At 55.8% G+C, this 18,639-nt stretch overlaps 1 protein-coding gene across 1 annotated transcript in view; it reads left to right on the top strand.

The window, feature by feature from the left end:
• The window catches only part of Plxna4 (plexin A4), a 423,940-nt gene that overhangs the window by 370,624 nt on the left and 34,677 nt on the right, over positions 1-18,639 (top strand). Inside the window, exons 15-21 of the mRNA XM_027950129.2 lie at positions 3,928-4,064; positions 4,667-4,831; positions 7,520-7,613; positions 8,040-8,279; positions 9,184-9,330; positions 9,545-9,779; positions 12,409-12,551. Of these exons, the coding sequence (XP_027805930.2) occupies positions 3,928-4,064; positions 4,667-4,831; positions 7,520-7,613; positions 8,040-8,279; positions 9,184-9,330; positions 9,545-9,779; positions 12,409-12,551 (1,161 nt within the window). The remainder of the gene's footprint in view (positions 1-3,927; positions 4,065-4,666; positions 4,832-7,519; positions 7,614-8,039; positions 8,280-9,183; positions 9,331-9,544; positions 9,780-12,408; positions 12,552-18,639) is intronic.

Here is an 18,639-nt window from a genome sequence, read left to right on the forward strand (position 1 = left end):
AACATTCGGATAATTGGATGGTCCTGGCTACGGGGGCTTCAGAGACGCTTGATCCTGGCACAGCCCGTCCCCCAGAAGGCCCAGTCTAGATGGGGGGGGGGCAGGACTCTTCATGCACAAGGACTTGAGGACAAACTCCCCACAGGACAGGACCCCAGATAAAGGTGGCCCAGACGCCCTCCCCGCCTGGCCTGCCACAGCTCCTCCCCAGCCCCTGCTCTGGGAAAGCAGCCTCCCTCCTGGACACCAGTGGCTGTCACTCAATACACACAAGTGACACTTGCCAGGTATTGGGCATGAAATGTGGCTCTGACTGCCACCTGGCAGCCAGGAGAGGAGGGAGTGAACCGCTGCAGGCCACATGAGCCCGGGCTTCCCCTGCCAGTCAGCTGGCCAGATCCTCCCTGCCCTGTGCCCCTTGTCAATGGCCCTGGGATGGCAGAGACGGGACTAGAGCAGCCTCCACCTGTCTAGGCCCCTGTTGGCTTTGGACTTCTGCTGCCCGTGCCGTGTGCCTCCTGGGATCTCTCACCTCAGTGACCTGCTCAAAGGACACAGCAGCTATCATGTCCCTGTAGCCCAGACAGGCTGTCATTCCCCATGGACCTGTGTCCTCTGCTCTTGCCTGTTTCTGCTGGTGGCCTGCCCCTGCCAGCCCACACTCTGGGCTGGTCATCTGGTCCAGCTTCATTCCTGACATGACCTCCTTAAATCTTTCCCCTGCCTTTGGTCTGAGCCCATCTTCCCCCATGAAAGAGCCTCTTACCCTGGGAGCCGCACCTGGAGGTTGCTCTGCCTGACAGATGCCGTCCTGGTTCCTAGATCTATTTCTCTGCCTGAGCCTCTTCCCTTCCCATCTCCTTTCCTGGTGGCACCAAGCCACCTCGTCCCCCTTTTTCAGAGCCTGCCTGTGTCCCACTCCTTGGTCTCTGAATTTGTAGGCTTGTGCTGGGGAGGCCGCAGCCCCTGCGCTCCCCACTCTCACGGGGTCCTGGGCATCTCCGGCACAGCCCTCCAGTGGTTCAGCTTCTGGCCAGTGAGCCTGTGCAGGTGAGGCTGGGACCTTTATTTCTTTGCTAACCTGGAGTGCATGGGCACTTCTTCTTCTTCTTCTTCTTCTTCTTTTTTAATACCAGGAATTGAACCCAAGTGAGCCACTGAGCCACATCCCAAGCCTTTTTTTGTATTTAATTTAGAGCCAGGGTCTCATGGCATTGCTCAAGGCCTCACTAAGTTGCTGAGGCTGGCTTCAAACTCAAGATCCTCCTGCCTCAGCCTCCCAAGCCTCTAGGATTGCAGGCATGTGCCTGGCAGTATGTGGGCACTCCTGACTTGACCATGCTCATTACCTTCCAGACCCTAACCCAGATGCCCTCACCCCTCCTAATTAAGCCAGACAGCAATCAGGACACAAGTGTTCCTTGGTCAAAAAGCTCCCCAGTGGCTCTAAACTGCAGCCCAGGCCGAGGATCGGACCAGGAGGGACCATGTTCATTGAGTAGCTACGACATTTCCTTTTGCTCTCCTCTCTGTCCTAACTCTTATAAAGAGCATGCGTGATAGACTTCGGAAGTCCCTCCTCCCCTTGCCCCTCAAGCCCAGCCCTGCCTGCAGATTGTCTCTGACCTGGAGCAGGGTGTGGTGGAATCTAGGGCATGAGAGGAAGCCTCAAGGAGGAAGCTGTGGAAAGGCAGGGTTTGTCCAAGGCAGACATCATGACCAGAAGATGGGACTTGAGGGAGGGAAAGAGAAGGGGAGGAGGAGGAGGAGGAGGAGAGAGGGAGCAGGCCACCAGGAAAGCCAAGAACAACTCCCACAAGACAAATAAAACTAGGCTTGGTCCACTGGACCCTGGGCGCAAAGACGCTGCCACTTTCTATCGGAGGGACTCCTCTGAGGACCTGTCCTGGTGCCACACGTTCCCTTAGTAAGACTTCCAGGGAGGAGGACGGTGCTAGAGGACCAAGCCTTCTGGAGTTGAGTCACGGAGCCCCCTGTTGCAAGCTCTGAGGGTTCCAGGGGGGGTGAGGTGCCCGGGTCCCCTTGAGTCTCCTCACACCCATGAGAAGGGACACAATCTTTCTCTGTCGTGCTTCCAGACACCCCGGGGTTCTCAATGCCTTCTGCTCAGCCAAGTGGCTTGTAGGGAACTCTCAGTGGACCCCTACAGAGGGCCTCTCCTCTGGAGGCCTGGGGCAGCCGGAGAGCCCTTCCCCAGGGGACCTGGTCTGTAGGGACCAGGGGCATGTGAGGGCCACCCTTCTCAGTGCTGTTCCTCAGTTTCCCTGCACAATCGGGGCCAGGCTTTGGTGGGTCATTCATGCACTCAAAACGCAAACATAAAGGCCCAGGGCCCTGTCACCAGCCCTGTCCCCGAGGTCTCCAGGCAGGGCATGATCTTCCCTTTTCCCTCTGCCTCCATTCAGGGAGCCAGTGAGGAGGTGGCAAATGATGCCGAATTTGATTTCCCGTGCAAACCCACCGTGAAATATTTATGAAGCACGACCTGAATAATTGATAGTTTCTCACAACTCTAAACGCGCTCCATAACAGCCCAGCCCCAGCCCCTGAGTAACTCCCCCTCCAGACAGCCCCCAGCAGCGCCACTGCCAGGTGGTGGGGGTGACTCGCTCTGCTCCCTGGGGGGTGCCAACCCCAGGCAGCCAGGGAGGATGCATCCCAGCCCAGCTGAACTTCCCTGGCATGTCCTGTGGGCCTAGGACCTCCCCTACCTGGAAGCCAAGTGCACGGACAGACAACCGGATGTGTCTGTCTCCCTCCTTTCCCTCCCTCTCTGGGGAGGCCAGCAGGGCCCCTTTACAGAGAGACCAAGGCCCCACTTGGAAAGGTGGAAGCTACTTCCAGTTACAGAGCAAGAAAACCTTCAGGGGCCTCTTTGTGGCCCAGCCCCCAGATTTTTATGACCAGAGAGGTTAAATAGCTTATCTCAACTCACACAGCAGGATCCAGACGGAGCTGAGCAGGAGAGCTCTTTCCACAGCCTCCATCTTTGTCCTTTCAAACCCAGCCTAGGAAGACCGAGGTCAGAAAGGGCCAGGGAGGACCTGGCCTAGGTCAGTGGGTGACCCCAGCACTGGGACAGGGTGCAGGCCAGAGAGTGGCGGGGCATGCTTCCCCAGGTCTCCCCCAGGGTGTCACCAGTTGGAGGCCCCCCTAGGAGAGGCCGCCTGTGCTCAGAGGGACCCAGTGGGTTCCACTTTGGTGTGGAATTCTTGAAGAGGGAGGTGCTTGGGGAAGGGAGAAAGAAATCTTCATTTAAATGCAGATACAGGCCTCTCACCTGGGACTGGGAAAAGTTTTTCCATTAAAATGCTAATGAAAGAACAAACTGCAACTCCAAATCCCCAGCTGTCACGGGCTCCCGTCCCAGCCCCCCTTCCCAGCCGGCTCCCCAGTCCCTTCCAGCAGGGGGCTGTGGGCAGGCCTTAGAAACTGCTGACCCTTCTCTGTGTCTTTCTCTCATGTCCCACTTCTCTGGCCACTGAATGCTTGGCAGCTCTCTGGAGATGCCTGTGGAAGGGACAAGTCACCTTCCCCAAAGCACCAGAGGCTGCAGTTTGGAGAAGTGGTTGGGAACTAGAGCTCTGGAGTTACCTATCGATTATGCTGCTTGTTAGCTGTGTAACCTTGGAAAACTTACTTAACATCTCTGAATATAAAGGTAAACACATAAAGAAGCCTGGCACACCACGCGACAACTGTAATTATTGCTGTTATTAACGCAGAGATGCAAATTCAGGGTCCCGAACAGTGCCTATTTGTACAAGGATAAGAAGATCAGCTCTCTTAGAGGCCACCATCACCAAAGACTCCCGTGGGCAGCACTGGCAGGCATGGGGCCTTGGGAGGGTCCAGAGCCACCTCCACCACCCGGCTGTGTCTGAGGCCTCATCCTTTCCTACACAGACGCTGACTCTCTCCGACCTTAAGCCCAGCCGCGGGCCCATGTCTGGGGGCACCCAGGTGACCATCACAGGTACCAACCTGAACGCAGGCAGCGATGTGGTGGTGATGTTTGGAAAGCAGCCCTGCCTCTTCCACAGGTAAGCCCCTGGGCCCCAGGGGTGCAGTCAGACAGGTAACCCACCCCCATATCCAGCCCCAGGGAGACTGGGGGTTTCAGGAGAGTGGGGAGGGGCTGCCCAAAGCAGGGACTTCAGGACTAACTCTTGCTCCTTCCTAAGAAAGTGGGTGCTCTCTTTGGGAGAGGTGGCTCAGAGTGTCAGGGATCCCTTTCCTGGACAGCCATCATGCTGCTGCCCACCACTCAGCCTGTGCCCCACTGGCATCCCCTCTGCAGAGCCCTGGGCTCCACAGAGCACAGCTGGGAATCCCTCCCAGGGGCAGTACCCCCCCCCCCCCTGCTCTGAAGGCAGATATGGCTCCCAAGAGCTGTCTGGAGTAGCCTGAGGCTAGAGAAGGAGTAAGGTGACACAGGAGAGTCTCCTGAACTGACCTAACAGTATAAAGGGGACAGGGATTCTCACCAGACCCAAGGACAAGGCCTACTGAAAAGTAGGCAAAGCCTGGTCAAGGGGGGTCTCTGTCCCTGGTCCCTGAGCTTCACATGCTAGCGAGCCAGGCTGGCCCAGGACCAGTGTCCCCCTCCACACTCCGTAGCCCAGAGCCCTGCCTCCCCCTCCAGGCGATCCCCGTCCTACATCATCTGCAACACCACGTCTTCTGAGGAGGTTCTGGAGATGGAGGTGACAGTGCAGGTGGACAGGGCCAAGATCCGCCGGGACCTGGTCTTCCAGTACGTGGAGGACCCCACCATCGTGCGCATCGAGCCCGAGTGGAGCATCGTCAGGTAGGAGCCGCCCTGAGCTCCCTTCCTGCCTCTGCGCCTCCGTCTCCCTGGCCCCGGTCTCGGGAGCCAAGGAGGGTTCTGGGGGCCCAGTCCTGCTCTGGGGATTGCTGAACAATCCAAATACCAGCAAACGCGCCCACCCTCCTGCAGGGCTCCCTGCACCCTGGGGAGCTACCAGCATTCAGGGCCCGGCTGCAGGCAGCCTTGCCCATCCCTCCTTCCTTCCACTACAGACTCCCGGGCAGAGTGTGGCCCTTGCTCGGTCCTTGCTCGGTCCTTGCTCCTTCCTAACATCCAACCCTCAGGCACGAGGTGGCTGACCCAGGAAGCAGCGATTGGATGCTGTTATAGAAAGGCCCAGGGCAGGGGTCAGGCCCTTCAGCCATTCACCCTGGGCAAGTCGCCCTTCCTGGGTGGGCCTCCACCCCTTGAGGGATTGGCCTGGGGATTTGGAAACTCTGGGTCTTTAGTGTCTTGTGTGGCACATGCCACATCAGAGTGGAGCTGCTGGCAGACACCACAGGAGTCTGCTTTTCCAGTCCCGGAGGACACAGAGAGGAGAAGCTCTGCAGAGAGAGCCTTTCTGCAGGGCCCACTGAGGTCCCCCCCCCCACCTCCCCCGGAAAGCACTGTAGGGGGTGGGGACAGCAGAGTGGGGAACAGAACAAGGGCTTGGGGCCCAGGGGAGTGGGCTCAACCCAGCTCTGCTGCTTAGTAAACAAGTGACCTTAACACTCCTGCCCTCCTGGGGCGGGGGGCCTCTGGCCTCAACTTCCTCCCGAGGCAGCTGGGAGAAGGGAATGAGATGCAGACTCCATGCAGCTTCCTGTCTGCCCCCTGCCCAGTGCGCATCCTTCCCTGCCTGCTCCAGCTAGGAGGGGCCTGGGCTGGAGGGAGGAAGGGAGAGGAAGTGTTCTCCAGGGTTGGGGCAGTGATGAGCCCCATCCAGGGAGCAGTCTCTAAGCCAGGGACCCCCGGGCTCCCTCTGGCTGCCACCTGCTTTTGTGAATACAGTTCTGCGGGACCACGGCTGCTGTGCTGTCTGCAGCAGCTCTCTCACTACAGGGCACGGCCGAGTGAGACCACAGGGGCTGCGTGGTCTGTGGATTCTAGAATATTCCAGCCCTTCCAAAAAGAGCTCACCACCCACTGCCTCAGCCCAAAGGAAAGGCAGCTCGGCTGCTGAGCTGTGGCCGTCCCCGCAGTCCCTCTGTAAGGCCCACACCCTGATGCCATGATCTTGGAGCAGATACAGAAGACAAGGCTCACGGAGAGGGAGCAGCTTGTGAAGGCCAGCAGGGCCTGACCCAGGGCCTGACCCAGGGCCAGCCAGGCTTCCTGCTCACACGGAAGCTCTGCCACTCAGAGGATCCCCAGGTGGCTCTCAATCAGCTCTTCCTCTTGTCATCGACCCAGAAGTACAAGTGTCCTCCTCCCTGGTGTTCAGCGTCATCCCCACGTCACACCCATATCAGGAGGGAGGCTGGAGACATGTCCTGGGACTGCCAGCAGCTCCCCGGCGGTGACTCGGGTTAAGAAGTCTGAGGATGGGGTTGGGCTCTGCACTAGGCGTGACTTGGCCCTGAGTTCCTCAGGGACGTGATAGGAACATGTGCAGCTACATGTGGAATTGGTGACTGACAAGACTGGAGAGATGGCTGGACACCAGCCACTCACGTGGACTGCTGCACAGGAGAGGCGTGTGTGCGTGTGTGTGTGTGTGTGTGTGCGCGTGCGTGTCTGTCTGTCTGGAAGTTCAGCTGGGCAGATGGATAGATGGGCAGAAATCAATGTGGGGGTGGGAGCTGAGGACCCTAATCCGCTGAGTTCATGCCTAATTAACTTGATAAACCCTGTTTTACACAGGAGGGTTCTTCTCAAAGATGCTCCCACCACTGGGAGTCAGGCTTCCTTGCTCTCCCTTGGGTGGCCCCCAAGAAGGACAGCCAGCAGAGAGCTGTGTCCACCCCTGCCAGCTTCTTGGCCTCCTGGAGATAGTGGCACCTTTCAGAAGCTACCCCCAGATGAATAGCCTAAGTCTTCCCCATCGGTGACCCGGTGCCACCCAGGGTGTAGGAGTCCTGTGTCCCAGGTCATCTCCCGTTTGCATTCCTGGGGGAGGTTTCTGTGCCCTGCCGCTGCCCGTCCCAAACCCCAGCCTCTCTGGAGCCTCTGAGGTGGAAAGCTCTGGTGCGATGTCCCGGGGTCGCGTGCAGGGGGCTGTGCTCAGACCCTGGGCCCGGGGGAGGGTCTAAAGGAGGCTGCCGTTGACCAAGGCCGACACAGGGAGGTCCAGGAGTGGTGAGGCTAGAGGAAGAGGCTCTGGGCTGCAGAGAGCCAGCTGGTCAGGTCAGGGTCTTCAGAGAGCCCAGGGGCTGTGCTGTCACCTGAGCCTCCACAGGTGTCCCTGTTCCAAATGAGCTTGGCCGAGGACGTCCAGGCCATCTGGTCATGCCTGTCTTCCCCTGGGCTGCTGAGGAACGTCCTTGCTACCATGCAGCTTGTCACCCTCGCCCCCAGGGACACTGTTGTGCTACCTGATTGCCGCTGTTCTTATTGTCATAGCTCCTCCTCTTCCTCCTCCTCCTCCTCCTCATCATCATCCCTCATTATCATCATCACTGTCACTGGGTGCCATGGCCTTTCCAGTACCGGTGACCCACATGCCCCTTTCTTTCTCCCGGGCAGTGGGAACACACCCATCGCTGTCTGGGGGACTCACCTGGACCTCATACAGAACCCCCAGATCCGTGCCAAGCATGGCGGGAAGGAGCACATCAATGTGAGTCTGGGGCTGGGAGGGGCTGCCCCTGGCACGCGGCCTCCCGGAGGTGGGGGCTTCCTTCCCAAGCACGCATGCAGCCCCTGCCCTTACACAGGCACCTACAGCATCCTCCTGGGGTGGCAGGACAGGGGTAGAGGTGAGGGATACAGGCCCGGAGGACCAACCCTCCTGGGAGTTTCGGGGGCTTCCAGCCCTTGCATCCTCTGAACCCACAGCTGCTTCCTGACTTAGAAGGCACCTGAGTCGTTGCCGTAGGTGAAGCCAGGACTGGGAGACAGCCACAGAGGGCAACCCTGGGTGCCCCAGTGTGGGGTCCTGGCTGCCTCCTCCCAGTCCCCCCGTGTTAGCCCACGCCGTGTGGACAGCTCCCCAGGAGGCCAGGGGCAAGCTTGCCTTGCCTCCCGTCTCTGGCTCCTCCCACAGATCTGTGAGGTTCTGAATGCCACCGAGATGACCTGCCAGGCCCCAGCCCTCGCCCTGGGTCCCGACCACCAGTCGGACCTCACCGAGAGGCCTGAGGAATTTGGCTTCATCCTGGACAATGTGCAGTCCCTGCTCATCCTCAACAAGACCAACTTCACCTACTATCCCAACCCTGTGTTCGAGGCCTTCGGTCCGTCAGGGATCCTGGAGCTCAAGCCTGGCACCCCCATCATCCTAAAGGTAGAGCCAGGCCTTGGGAGGAAGGAGGCCGCTGCAGGGAGGGAGTGGGATTCGGTCACAGGGAATCGCCGGAAGTCACAGGCTCAGGCCAAATATTGTGACTGGACCCCTTGCAGAGGTTGCTTAAAGTCCGGAACAATCCTTATAGGCTTGATCCATCCAGGGCAGGCAGATCCGCCCAGGTCACTAGATTCAGAGGGTTTTGTCTTCAGAGTCCAGAAACTTGTCAGTCAGGCCCACACTGCATCCTCCTATGAAGCCCTTTGCTAAGCACAGTCGAGTTTCTTTGGAGTATGGATTGTAACGTAATTTTAACTCACATGACAATTTGAATCAATGGGTAGTGATTGACTACAAATCTGTTGAGAAGGATTCTGAGGCTACATTAGGAATAAGCTGAAAAGAGTACTTTGATTATTGATTTCTCACTGGGAGGAAGGGAGAATGGTAGTGTCCATGCTGTATTCATCTGTTTTCTGTTACTATCACAAAACACTTGAGGCTGAGTACTTACAAAGAAAAGAGATTTATTTAATTCAAACTTTTAGAGACTGAAAGTCCCAATAGCATAGTACTGGCTCCCATGAGGACATCATGCTGGGAGGATGTGGGAGAAGAAGAGATCATGTGGAGGGACAGGAAGCCAGAGGTCAGGGAAGTAATGCTCTCCCTCTAGGCCCCACATCTTAAAGGTCCTACCACCTCTTAACATTGCTGCAACAGGGACCAAGCTTCTGACACATGGACCTTGGGGGGGACAAACCACCTGCAAAGCACAGTAGGTGCTGTAGGTTATTTGGGTTTATCACTAAGGGTGGACTCTCCACCCACTCACCACCATCATGGTGGCCAGTCAGTGTGGTCCTGACCCTGGGGTGGGAACTGGGGCTTCCTGTCTGTGCAGGGCAAGAACCTGATCCCACCGGTGGCTGGGGGCAACGTGAAGCTGAACTACACCGTGCTGGTTGGGGAGAAGCCGTGCACCGTGACCGTGTCAGATGTGCAGCTGCTCTGCGAGTCCCCCAACCTCATCGGGAGGCACAAAGTGATGGTGAGGCTGGTGGGACCCTTTCCTGAGTGGAGTGGGCCTGAGGGACACAGAGGACAGCGGTCCTGCTATATCTGGGCCAGCAGGGCCTTTCCGAGGGTTCCAATGCTAGCCCTGGGAACTTCCCACCCAGTACCCCATATCCTACTTCCTTCTTCCGTCCCACTTCTCAGCTTCTCCCTTCTGTATGCTCCCTCTTGCCCCATGTGCCCCGCAGGCCCGCGTCGGCGGCATGGAGTACTCCCCGGGGATGGTGTACATCGCCCCCGACAGCCCGCTCAGCCTGCCGGCCATCGTGAGCATCGCGGTGGCTGGAGGGCTCCTCATCATCTTCATCGTGGCTGTGCTCATCGCTTACAAACGCAAGTCCCGCGAGAGCGACCTCACGCTGAAGCGGCTGCAGATGCAGATGGACAACCTGGAGTCCCGCGTGGCTCTGGAGTGCAAGGAAGGTAACTGAATGACCAGAGGCGGGAGCCCGTGCTGGAGGCTGTGTGTGTGTGTGTGTGTGTGTGTGTGTGCGCGTGGCTGCACCTGCCACTCCTACCCTAGGCGGCAGGCTGGGCAGCGGTGGGAGTGCTGGGGCAGGCCCCTGCTGCAGAGCCCTGCGGCCAGCTCTGAGCGCATGTTCCAGAGTCCTGCTCTGGTGACCTCGGGGGAGGTAAGGCCACCTCCCAGGCTCAGTCCGGGAAGGGAAGGCTGCAGGGCTGATCTGCCGTTGGGAAGGGAGAGTGTTTCTCAGCTTGTGTTTATAAAACTCACAAACACCACTACCAAGTGAAATCAGCCACACGAAACCTCGTAACCCCAGGACGTCCTTGCCTGAGTCACCCTGGGAGGACCGATCCCAGCCGGGTCTCTGCCGTCAGTGTGCACGGAGTGGACCTGGCTGTGGACCTGGCCTCCCACAGCACCCACTCCCACCACGGCTGATCTCAATGGGGAACTGGATCCACTCTGTCCCCTCCCTGCGTCCCTCAGCTGACAACCTGGCATCCGCCTTGTGGGACTGTTAATTACTGCCTTTTATTATATTTACGCTGCTTAATTTTTTTTTTTTTCCGTAAAGTACTCTTCCCTCTAATTAGGTGTAGTGATTAGAATCTCTTTTATGTGTGGCAGGCACAAGCCTTTGAATGTTGGGGGCGCTGGGTGACTTGAAGGAAAGCTGCAGACCCATCAAAAGCCCAGTCCCTCCTTCTCCTTGGGGCAGCTGAGGGGAGGGTGAAGCTGGGCTCTACCCGGAAGGTCCCTGGGGAGGGAGGCTCAGCAGGAAGAGGCAAATCCAGCCCAAGAGTAGAGGCTGAGAGGGAGCTGTGGCTTCTGACTTGGGGACAGCTATGCCACCAGGGTGGCAAGAGGGATTCTCCAGGGTGCTGGGGCTGGTGTCATGGAGACCACACAGTCACCCACACCCAAGCTCAGAAGACGCCCAGCCTGGCCCTGCCTGGGCGTGAGCTTTGGATGTGTAAGCACACGCCCGTGTGCACACACACTCCCACTCCCTACCACTCACTGCTCACACTCAGACACTTAAATTCCCACACGTGCACACATTCCCACCCCCTCCTGCAAACATGCAGATGCATGTTCTACCCTCAGGATGGATGAGTGTTTGCCAGGCTTGTGGTGCCTGTGCATGCCAGAGAGGCCTGCTGATTCCCCTGCACACGCGCGCGCGCACACACACGCCTGCACACGCACACTCCCAATGGAGTAAGTTCTGCCTGGCTGCATTAGGGCTTTCTGCCTTCGGGGTCACTGCATGACAGGAACAGTGTCCCTGTAGACAGCAGAGGTGGGAGGTGCAGGAGGAGAGGAGCAATGGAGTGGCCATGGGGACATCTCCCCACCTATCCCAGGTCCTTTCTCTCAAGCCTCGGTTTTCTCCTTTTATCAGGACCCGCTGAGAGCTTTAGGCCTGAGATCTGCAGGAGCAGAGCTCCCCAAAATCAGTAGCAAGGGCAGGACAGGGCCACACCCACCGCTCCGGAGGTACCTAGTGATGTTCATGTATCACAGCCCGCGGGGCACTGGGCTTGCTTCTCAAGGGCCCTGGAGACATGCTGGGCTGTGAATCCCTTCTGAGCCCACAAAGTATTTTTTTTTCCCTGTTCCTTAAATGTACACAAATAGAAATTTTGGTTAGTCAATGTCCCTGGCTGTTCTTCTATGCCAACATGTATTACTTCATCCTGGATGTGTGTGTGTGTAAGTGTGTGTGTGTGTGTGTGAGTGTGTGTGTGTGTGTAAGTGTGTGTGTGGGGGGCGGTATGTGCATGCACCAAAGAGAAAGTTGGAGGAGCGGGAAGCTCCTCACTTAAGTGCCTCTGGTGGCAGAGGGTGACCCCAGAAGAGGATGGATGTAGTGGCAGCTTTGGTGCTGCGTAACAGAGTTTTCTGGGAATCTGCTGGGGTCTGGCAACTCTGTCCAGCTGGAGGCCCGAGCTGCCTCCACAGGCAGCAGGACCCACCCTGGGATCAGAACTCATCCCCGTAGCACACCCTTGAAGCAGGCAGGACAGGGCACGCCGCTGCGTATCCACAGGGAAGGAGCAGACTAGCACGGCAGTCCCTCCTTGGGAGCCTTGTTTTGAAGTTTGAATGATCCCAGTGAACTGCCTGGTTCAGAGCGGGGCCCTCAAAACTTTTTCCTTTATCAGAAGAAATTGTTCTTTAATTTCCTGAGGAACAAAACACAGCACAGGAACAGACGGCCACGTGCCCTCTCCATTCTCTCCTCCCGTCCCTCCTCGACACCTCTCTCCCCTCCCCCCACCCGCCACCCCCAGCCCATTTTGCAAAGCAGAGCCCTTCATCTCGGGGTGGGGGGGTGTTCCCTAGCCCCGGCACAGGTCTGCAGGCCGCCTTGCCACCCCCTGCCATTCCTGAGGGAGGCAGCTCCCTGTGCACATTCTCCCAGTGCACCTCCCCCCATTCTGATGCCACCAATCCCCATCCTGCTCACCCGAGGTCCCTTGCTCCCGTCTCCTCGGGGCCTGGGAGAGGCCCTGAGCAATCCTAGCTCAGGTAACTCTTGGCCACCCCATCCATGCTCTCGTGGGATTCTCTCCTTGCCAGCTTTTGCCGAGTTGCAGACAGACATCCATGAGTTGACCAGTGACCTGGATGGGGCTGGGATCCCCTTCCTGGACTACAGGACCTATACCATGCGAGTGCTCTTCCCAGGAATTGAAGACCACCCTGTGCTCCGGGACCTCGAGGTAAGAGGTGGTGGCCAGGGCTGGTGTGAGAGCAGGACAGCGTGTTGGCAGCCTGCAAGTCCACCCCCCTCGTTTGGAGATGAGAAAGCTGAGATCAGGGAGGGGAGGTACCTTTTCTGGGGTCCTCCAGCTTGTGGGCACCAACCGGGCCCTCTGGAGGAGATGAGGCCAGGCCAAGGGAACCTCAGAGCAGGTGTGAATAGTGCTTAGGGTCCTAGGGAGTCATGAGCCCTTGGGGAGTTGAATGGACATTAAGGACTCTCTCCCCAGAAAAACTGAACCTGTATAGAGAAACAAGAAACCTGGCTGATAAGTTGAGGGCGTTCATGAACCCCTGTTTAAGAAACCACAACATAAAGGATTTTTATCACTTAGTGGGTACTCCATAAATGTATAAGGGATTTCACCACTTGGTGCTTAGTTGGGAAAGATAAATGATGTGTAAAGAAGGGAGGGGAAAGTGAATGATAAAATCCTAGCCATCTTTCTTCCAGCGGGGACCTCGTCTTCTGAACACTTTATCCCACTTACTGTCTAGCGTGGTATCTGGCTTATGCATATATTCATATTATGCTTTGTTCCAAAAGGGCTTGGGAATGGCTTATAAAGATAAATACAAGAGAAAACTGAAAAATATAAATGAGGAAACCAGGGCATAATCATAATCCTAAGGAATGATCACTGTTAGTTGGATGTTAGTAAGTCCGCACACAGCTTCAAGAGCTTTGCATAGATCCATTCATTTAACCCAGAAACCCTCCGAGTGGGTGAGCCCACTCTACAGGTGACAAAACTAAGGGAACAGGGAAAGCCAGTGGTTGTCTGGAGCCATGCAGCTCCTGGAACGGAGGCAGGGGTTGAGTCTAGGCAGTTAGACTCCAGCAGGCTCGTTCCCTGTCCCAAGCCTGGGCACTTGACCTTGAGAGTGCTACCACAGTAACCTGCCTGGGACCTCTGGATACTTAACTAGGATTGAAGAGAAATCTGCAGCCAAAGCCACAGTGGGAAAGAGATGAACTCCAAGATGGACAGGGTCCTTAAAATAAAAATGGACCCTTTTCTTGGGGTTTAGGAGACGTTGCCAATATTGGTGCCTGAGGAGTGTCACTTGGGCTCTACAAGGGTTGTGGCAGGCAGTGACTTTGCAGCACAGGCACTTCCATTGCCACGCTTGTGGCACACACTTTTTCCCATGCTGCTTGTTCAATGGAGCACGTGTGTGTTTCTACAGTGAGGCTGTGGGTGTTGGTGTCTAGGGGGGCTCCCGTTGGCTCCTCACCATGAGGCATTGTAGAGGCACTAGGCAGTGGGCGCTCTGTCCTCGCTGGTGATGTACCTTTTCTGTCCACATGTGTTTATGCATGGATTTACACGTGAATCATCTATCACATAAAAAGGCCAGGTGTCTCAAGACGTCTGTGTCCACAGCAGCCCTGGCCTGGCTCCTGGGCTGGGCTCCTTTCTCTTTCCCTCTCATCTCTTCCTGCCTTTCCCCTTTCCTTCAGCCTCTCCTTTATTTGCATCAAGACACCAGGCTTCTTGGGGCACTGAGGTGTAGGCAAGTTCTAGTTAAAGTGGGAAATGGGAGCAAGGCACAGTGGTAACACGCCTGTAATTCCAGCTCCTCCCAAAGCTGAGGCAGGAGGAGTACAAGTTCAAGGTCAACCTGGGCAATTTAGTGAGACACTGTCTCAAAATAAAAAAATAAAAAGGGTTGTGTGTGGAGCTCAGTGGGAGAGCACTTGCCTGGCATGAGCAAGGCCCTGGGTTCAATCCCGAACACTGCAAAAAACAAAACAAAAAACAGCCACGGAGTGATGGCTGTGTGTGTGGACGTGTGCAGACTGTGCTCCGCTTTATTAATCTTTGTGATTCCACCTTCCAGCCTAGTAGGGTGCTTGACAGAATAGACATGCAGGAAACAGTGAGCAACCACAGAACTGAATGTCTGCTTGTTTATCTTCAGGAGGGTGGACTCGGCAATCTGGGAAGGGGATTCTGACCCCTCTGGGTGGGATAGAGAAGATTGTAAGAATTCAACTAGGATGAGTATCTGCACTTATTCTCCTTTTTTCACTAGTTCAAAACTCTAAAAGGTCTAAGTAGGCTTTCTTTAGGGTGTAACTTCTTAATTGTATTTTCTAAGACTGTGTCAAAGTTACGTTGGGGCAGGACAGTCACCTCCCACATAAGTTTTCTCTTGGTGGGCACACATGCACTGCCCTCCCCATCTTTTATCCAGACTGTTGGTACGGCCCACGTTAGCTCTGCTCCTGTTCTTCACTTGGTCCCATCTGTCTTATGGCTTTCCTCCATCTTCTTGCCTCTTTGTAGAGTCTCAGACTCTCAGATGTGGCTTGGCACTGGTTTGGCATATACTCAAGGGACTGCCAATGGTGACATCCCTCAAAGGGCACAGAGGATAGAGAGGGACTCTGAGACTCAGGACTCAGGGTTCTGGCAATTACCCTGCCAGTCTGCATTCCCCACAAGGTGCTTTCCGTGGACGTGCCCCATCTGGGCTCCAAACCCATGGTGTAGATCACACTGTGTCCCATCCTGGCCTGGCCTGCTTCCTCATCCAGCACCTGCAGATCTCCCCGCAAATATGACTACTTCCCATTGTCTTTGACTTTGTCAAAAAGGGAGACTTTCTGACCCCCCAGCCTCCTGCTCTCAAGGAACTAATCACCAGCTTCACTCCTGTCTCTGTGTAAGGAGCCCACAGTTGGCTAATCGTCAGACATGGGCAGTCACAAATAGGTCACGTGACTGTAAAAATTGTAGTACAATATACATAACGTGGCATTTACCACTTCTGCCATAGACACATGCTGAGTGCCTCTGCCTCTTTCCAAACTCAAGCATTAGCTACTGGTTCTCCCCACCCCAACCACCGTGGGCGGCCGCCCTTTACTTTCTGTGAATCTGCCTATCTAGAGACTTCGTATGGGTTGAGTCACACAGTATTTATTTGTCCTTGTCTTCCTTTAACCCACTCAAAGCAGTACTGCTACAAGGTACCCTAATAAAAACAGAAAATGCCATCTGCCAGGTCCCCATCACATGTAGTGCACAGTGCCAGGCACATTACGTTCATTATTTCAATGAAGTCTTCTAATGACCTTGCAGGGATGAGATGGGATCTTTTAGTAATCTCTCAGGATTATTACTCTTGTTCCAAGGCCACCTAGCTGGTGAAGGGCTATGCTGGATCTCCAAACCCAAGCTTGTCTGGCTTCCTAGCACCAGGCCCTGCCCCACCTTTCACCACAAGGAACCCTGTCCCTGGCTTCTCCCTGTAGCTTTCCCGTGCCAGATCTTCTAGTTTGAATCTTCAAATTGGCTGTCAAGAGAGAGCAGCCTTGGGCAGGTTTGGCACTATGGCACCTGGAGAGGCAGAAGAGGTCACAGGGACAGCTAAGTGCCATACTGACCATGACATGCATGCTGGGCCTCCTGCCTCTGCTGCACTTTCTGCAAAACACAGAGGCCACCTGGGCAGCAAGTGCCTGGGACCCTGGGCAGGAGGCTTTTAGCACAGCCACCTGTAGGAAATAGCATCCAGACCAGCAGGCTGGGTTTTGGAATTGGAGACCACAGTGACGTGTGTGTGAAGGAAAACTCCATCACCTCTGGGGTCTATTGCCTCATCTGTAAAACGAGAATATGAGAGCCGATGTCATAATGTTTTACGAACATTAAATAAGATAATGTATGTAAAGTGCTTGGCAGGTGCCGTGCGCGCATTAACAGCAGTGGCTTTATCACCTGCTCCATTGACTGCATTTCACAGATCCCTCTCGCCCAGGAGTTTCCGTGACATCTAATGCATGGCACCCCTTGTCTTGGGGTGCACAAGGTAGATAGATGCCTTTTCCCCATTTTATGGACGGAGGAGATGGAAGGGAAATATCTTGGTAAGGAGTATCCAAAACCATCCTCCCCCCAGGCCAATGCCATTCTGAAACAAGACTTTCTTTATTCACCAGATGGTTCTCTAATTTAGTCGAAGTCTGTGAATATAAAACTGGATAGTAAACTTTAATTGTAACCCAACAGGTTAGAGTTTAGAGCTGGTGAGGGGTTGAAATTGGGAGACTGTGATTGACGGCTTCATGTTTTAATTGGTGTGTGAACAGTGCCTGGACTTAGCCAGTAGGCCACAAAAAGGGGGGCCTGGTGATCTACTCCTTAGGACAGTCTAACAAGAGGACACTTCCCTCCTCACACTTCCAACTAGTGACTTCACGGGGTGGGCAATACTGCTTTAGATCAACTAGAAGCTTCCCCTGGAACGTTTCCACACCAAGAGGGAGAAGCATCTGTGTAGGAGGGTCACGGGATTGGGGGGAGGTCAGTGGGTGTCAGACGGCAGATTGAGGCCTGGCTATGGCGGGGAGGCTGCCACAGGTCCCTTGCCAATTCCTTCTCAGCTCCCGGGGGAGTGGGAAACGAGGGAGCCAGGCATGAAGCAAGCAGAGATGGCCCCCCTTGGGGAGCGAGGGACCCTTGCGGGTCAGAGGGCTGTTCTGAGAGCCAAGATGAGCTGCAGGGTGGCCCTGGCCAGCACCTGCTGTACCTGTTGGCTCTGGCGAGTTCTCATCTCTCTCCTGAGAACCGGCCTTCCAAGTACCTGCTCCACAGCAAGACAGACCCGCGGGAGCTGTTGATGCCAGGCAACCAGAACGCTCCATGGGGGCGCTGCTCTGCAGGGCGCAGGGCGGCCCACAGCGCCCTCTACAGAAGGCCTCAGGTGGCCTCAGGCAGCACTCGGGCCTGTGTAGCAGTGCCCTCCTGTGCGCACCCTACCTGTTCCGGGGCCAGGAATGCTTCTGCCACCTCCCATGACCCCAGACAGATAGGCTTTCTCTGGCGATCTCTGTCTTTGCCAGTTTGAACCTCAGGAGCACACATTGTCCCTTAGTCCTGTGATGCCCCAGGAGGTGGGAGGATGTGACACGGACTGCTGGTCTGGCCTGACGCTTCTGTCTTGGGGACTTGGGAAAGCTCCTTACCCTCACTGGGGTCCTAACAGGACCTGCCTCCTCGTGGGTCTTGTGGATTAAATGGGTCAATGATTCCTAGATCCCGTGGAACAGTATCTGACACAGAATAAGATCCAGGTACATATCATGTGTTACTTGTTATCTTCATTTTGCTGGTGAAATTAAGTCTACTAAGAGTCCCCGCTAGTCAATGACGGCGATAGAAGTAAACCCAAGTTCCCCCAACTCTGAAACCATGCTCCTGATGGCTGCCTATGTGACAGTCCTTCTCAAAGACTGGAGGTAACTCCCCTTGGGGGTCTGATGCCCCCCTGGGGTGATTTTGTAGTCACCTTTTGTTTGCTCAGATGCAGATGCTGGAGCAACACACAGGTTGTCAGTGTGCCGGTCAATGACCTTCCCCCAAGTTGGCCCACCTGGCAAGCCAGCGTCCAGGTGGAGAAGCAGAGTGCCAGTCCTCCAGGGAGGGGCCCCCATGCCCCTTCCAGACACAGCCGCCCCCCAAATAACCAATAAGTCTATTTAAATGGAGTTATGTAAAGAGTGCATTTGACCTTTCTCCTTCAGTATGTTGGAGAAGCTGGTCCCTGTATCATGGGCAGCAATAGGCCATTCCCGTCACTGCTGGACACCAGGAGCTCCCAGGCTGGGGTATGGCAGACAGTGCTGCCGAGCATATTCCTGTACATGGGTGGCTGGCGGGTGACTGCCCAGGGGGTAGTGCACCCTGCTGGGCCTCCCAGGAACAGACCCTGTGGGCAGGAAGGCAGAAAGCTCTTGTGCCCCCTTCTCTGGATGGAGTGGGTCTCAGAAGGTGTCCCATCACAGGCTAGAGTCAGTGAGGTCCTCGAGACCACTGGGCTCAATCTTCTCATTTTCTCAGGCTAAATTTAGGCCCCTAGAGAAGTGAAGGGACTTGTCCATGGTTACCTAGCAGATGGGGGCAGAGTCCATGTGGAACCCAGAAACCTTGACTCAGACCACTTGCCTGTCCACAGGACCCATGGGGTGGGGAGGGCAGGGTGTTGGGTTAGCTAGAGGCTCAGTCCTGGTGACCCATCAGCAGGGTGCCAGCCACA

Source organism: Marmota flaviventris, chromosome 1 (assembly GCF_047511675.1).
Source record: "Marmota flaviventris isolate mMarFla1 chromosome 1, mMarFla1.hap1, whole genome shotgun sequence".
Lineage (NCBI taxonomy): Eukaryota > Metazoa > Chordata > Mammalia > Rodentia > Sciuridae > Marmota > Marmota flaviventris.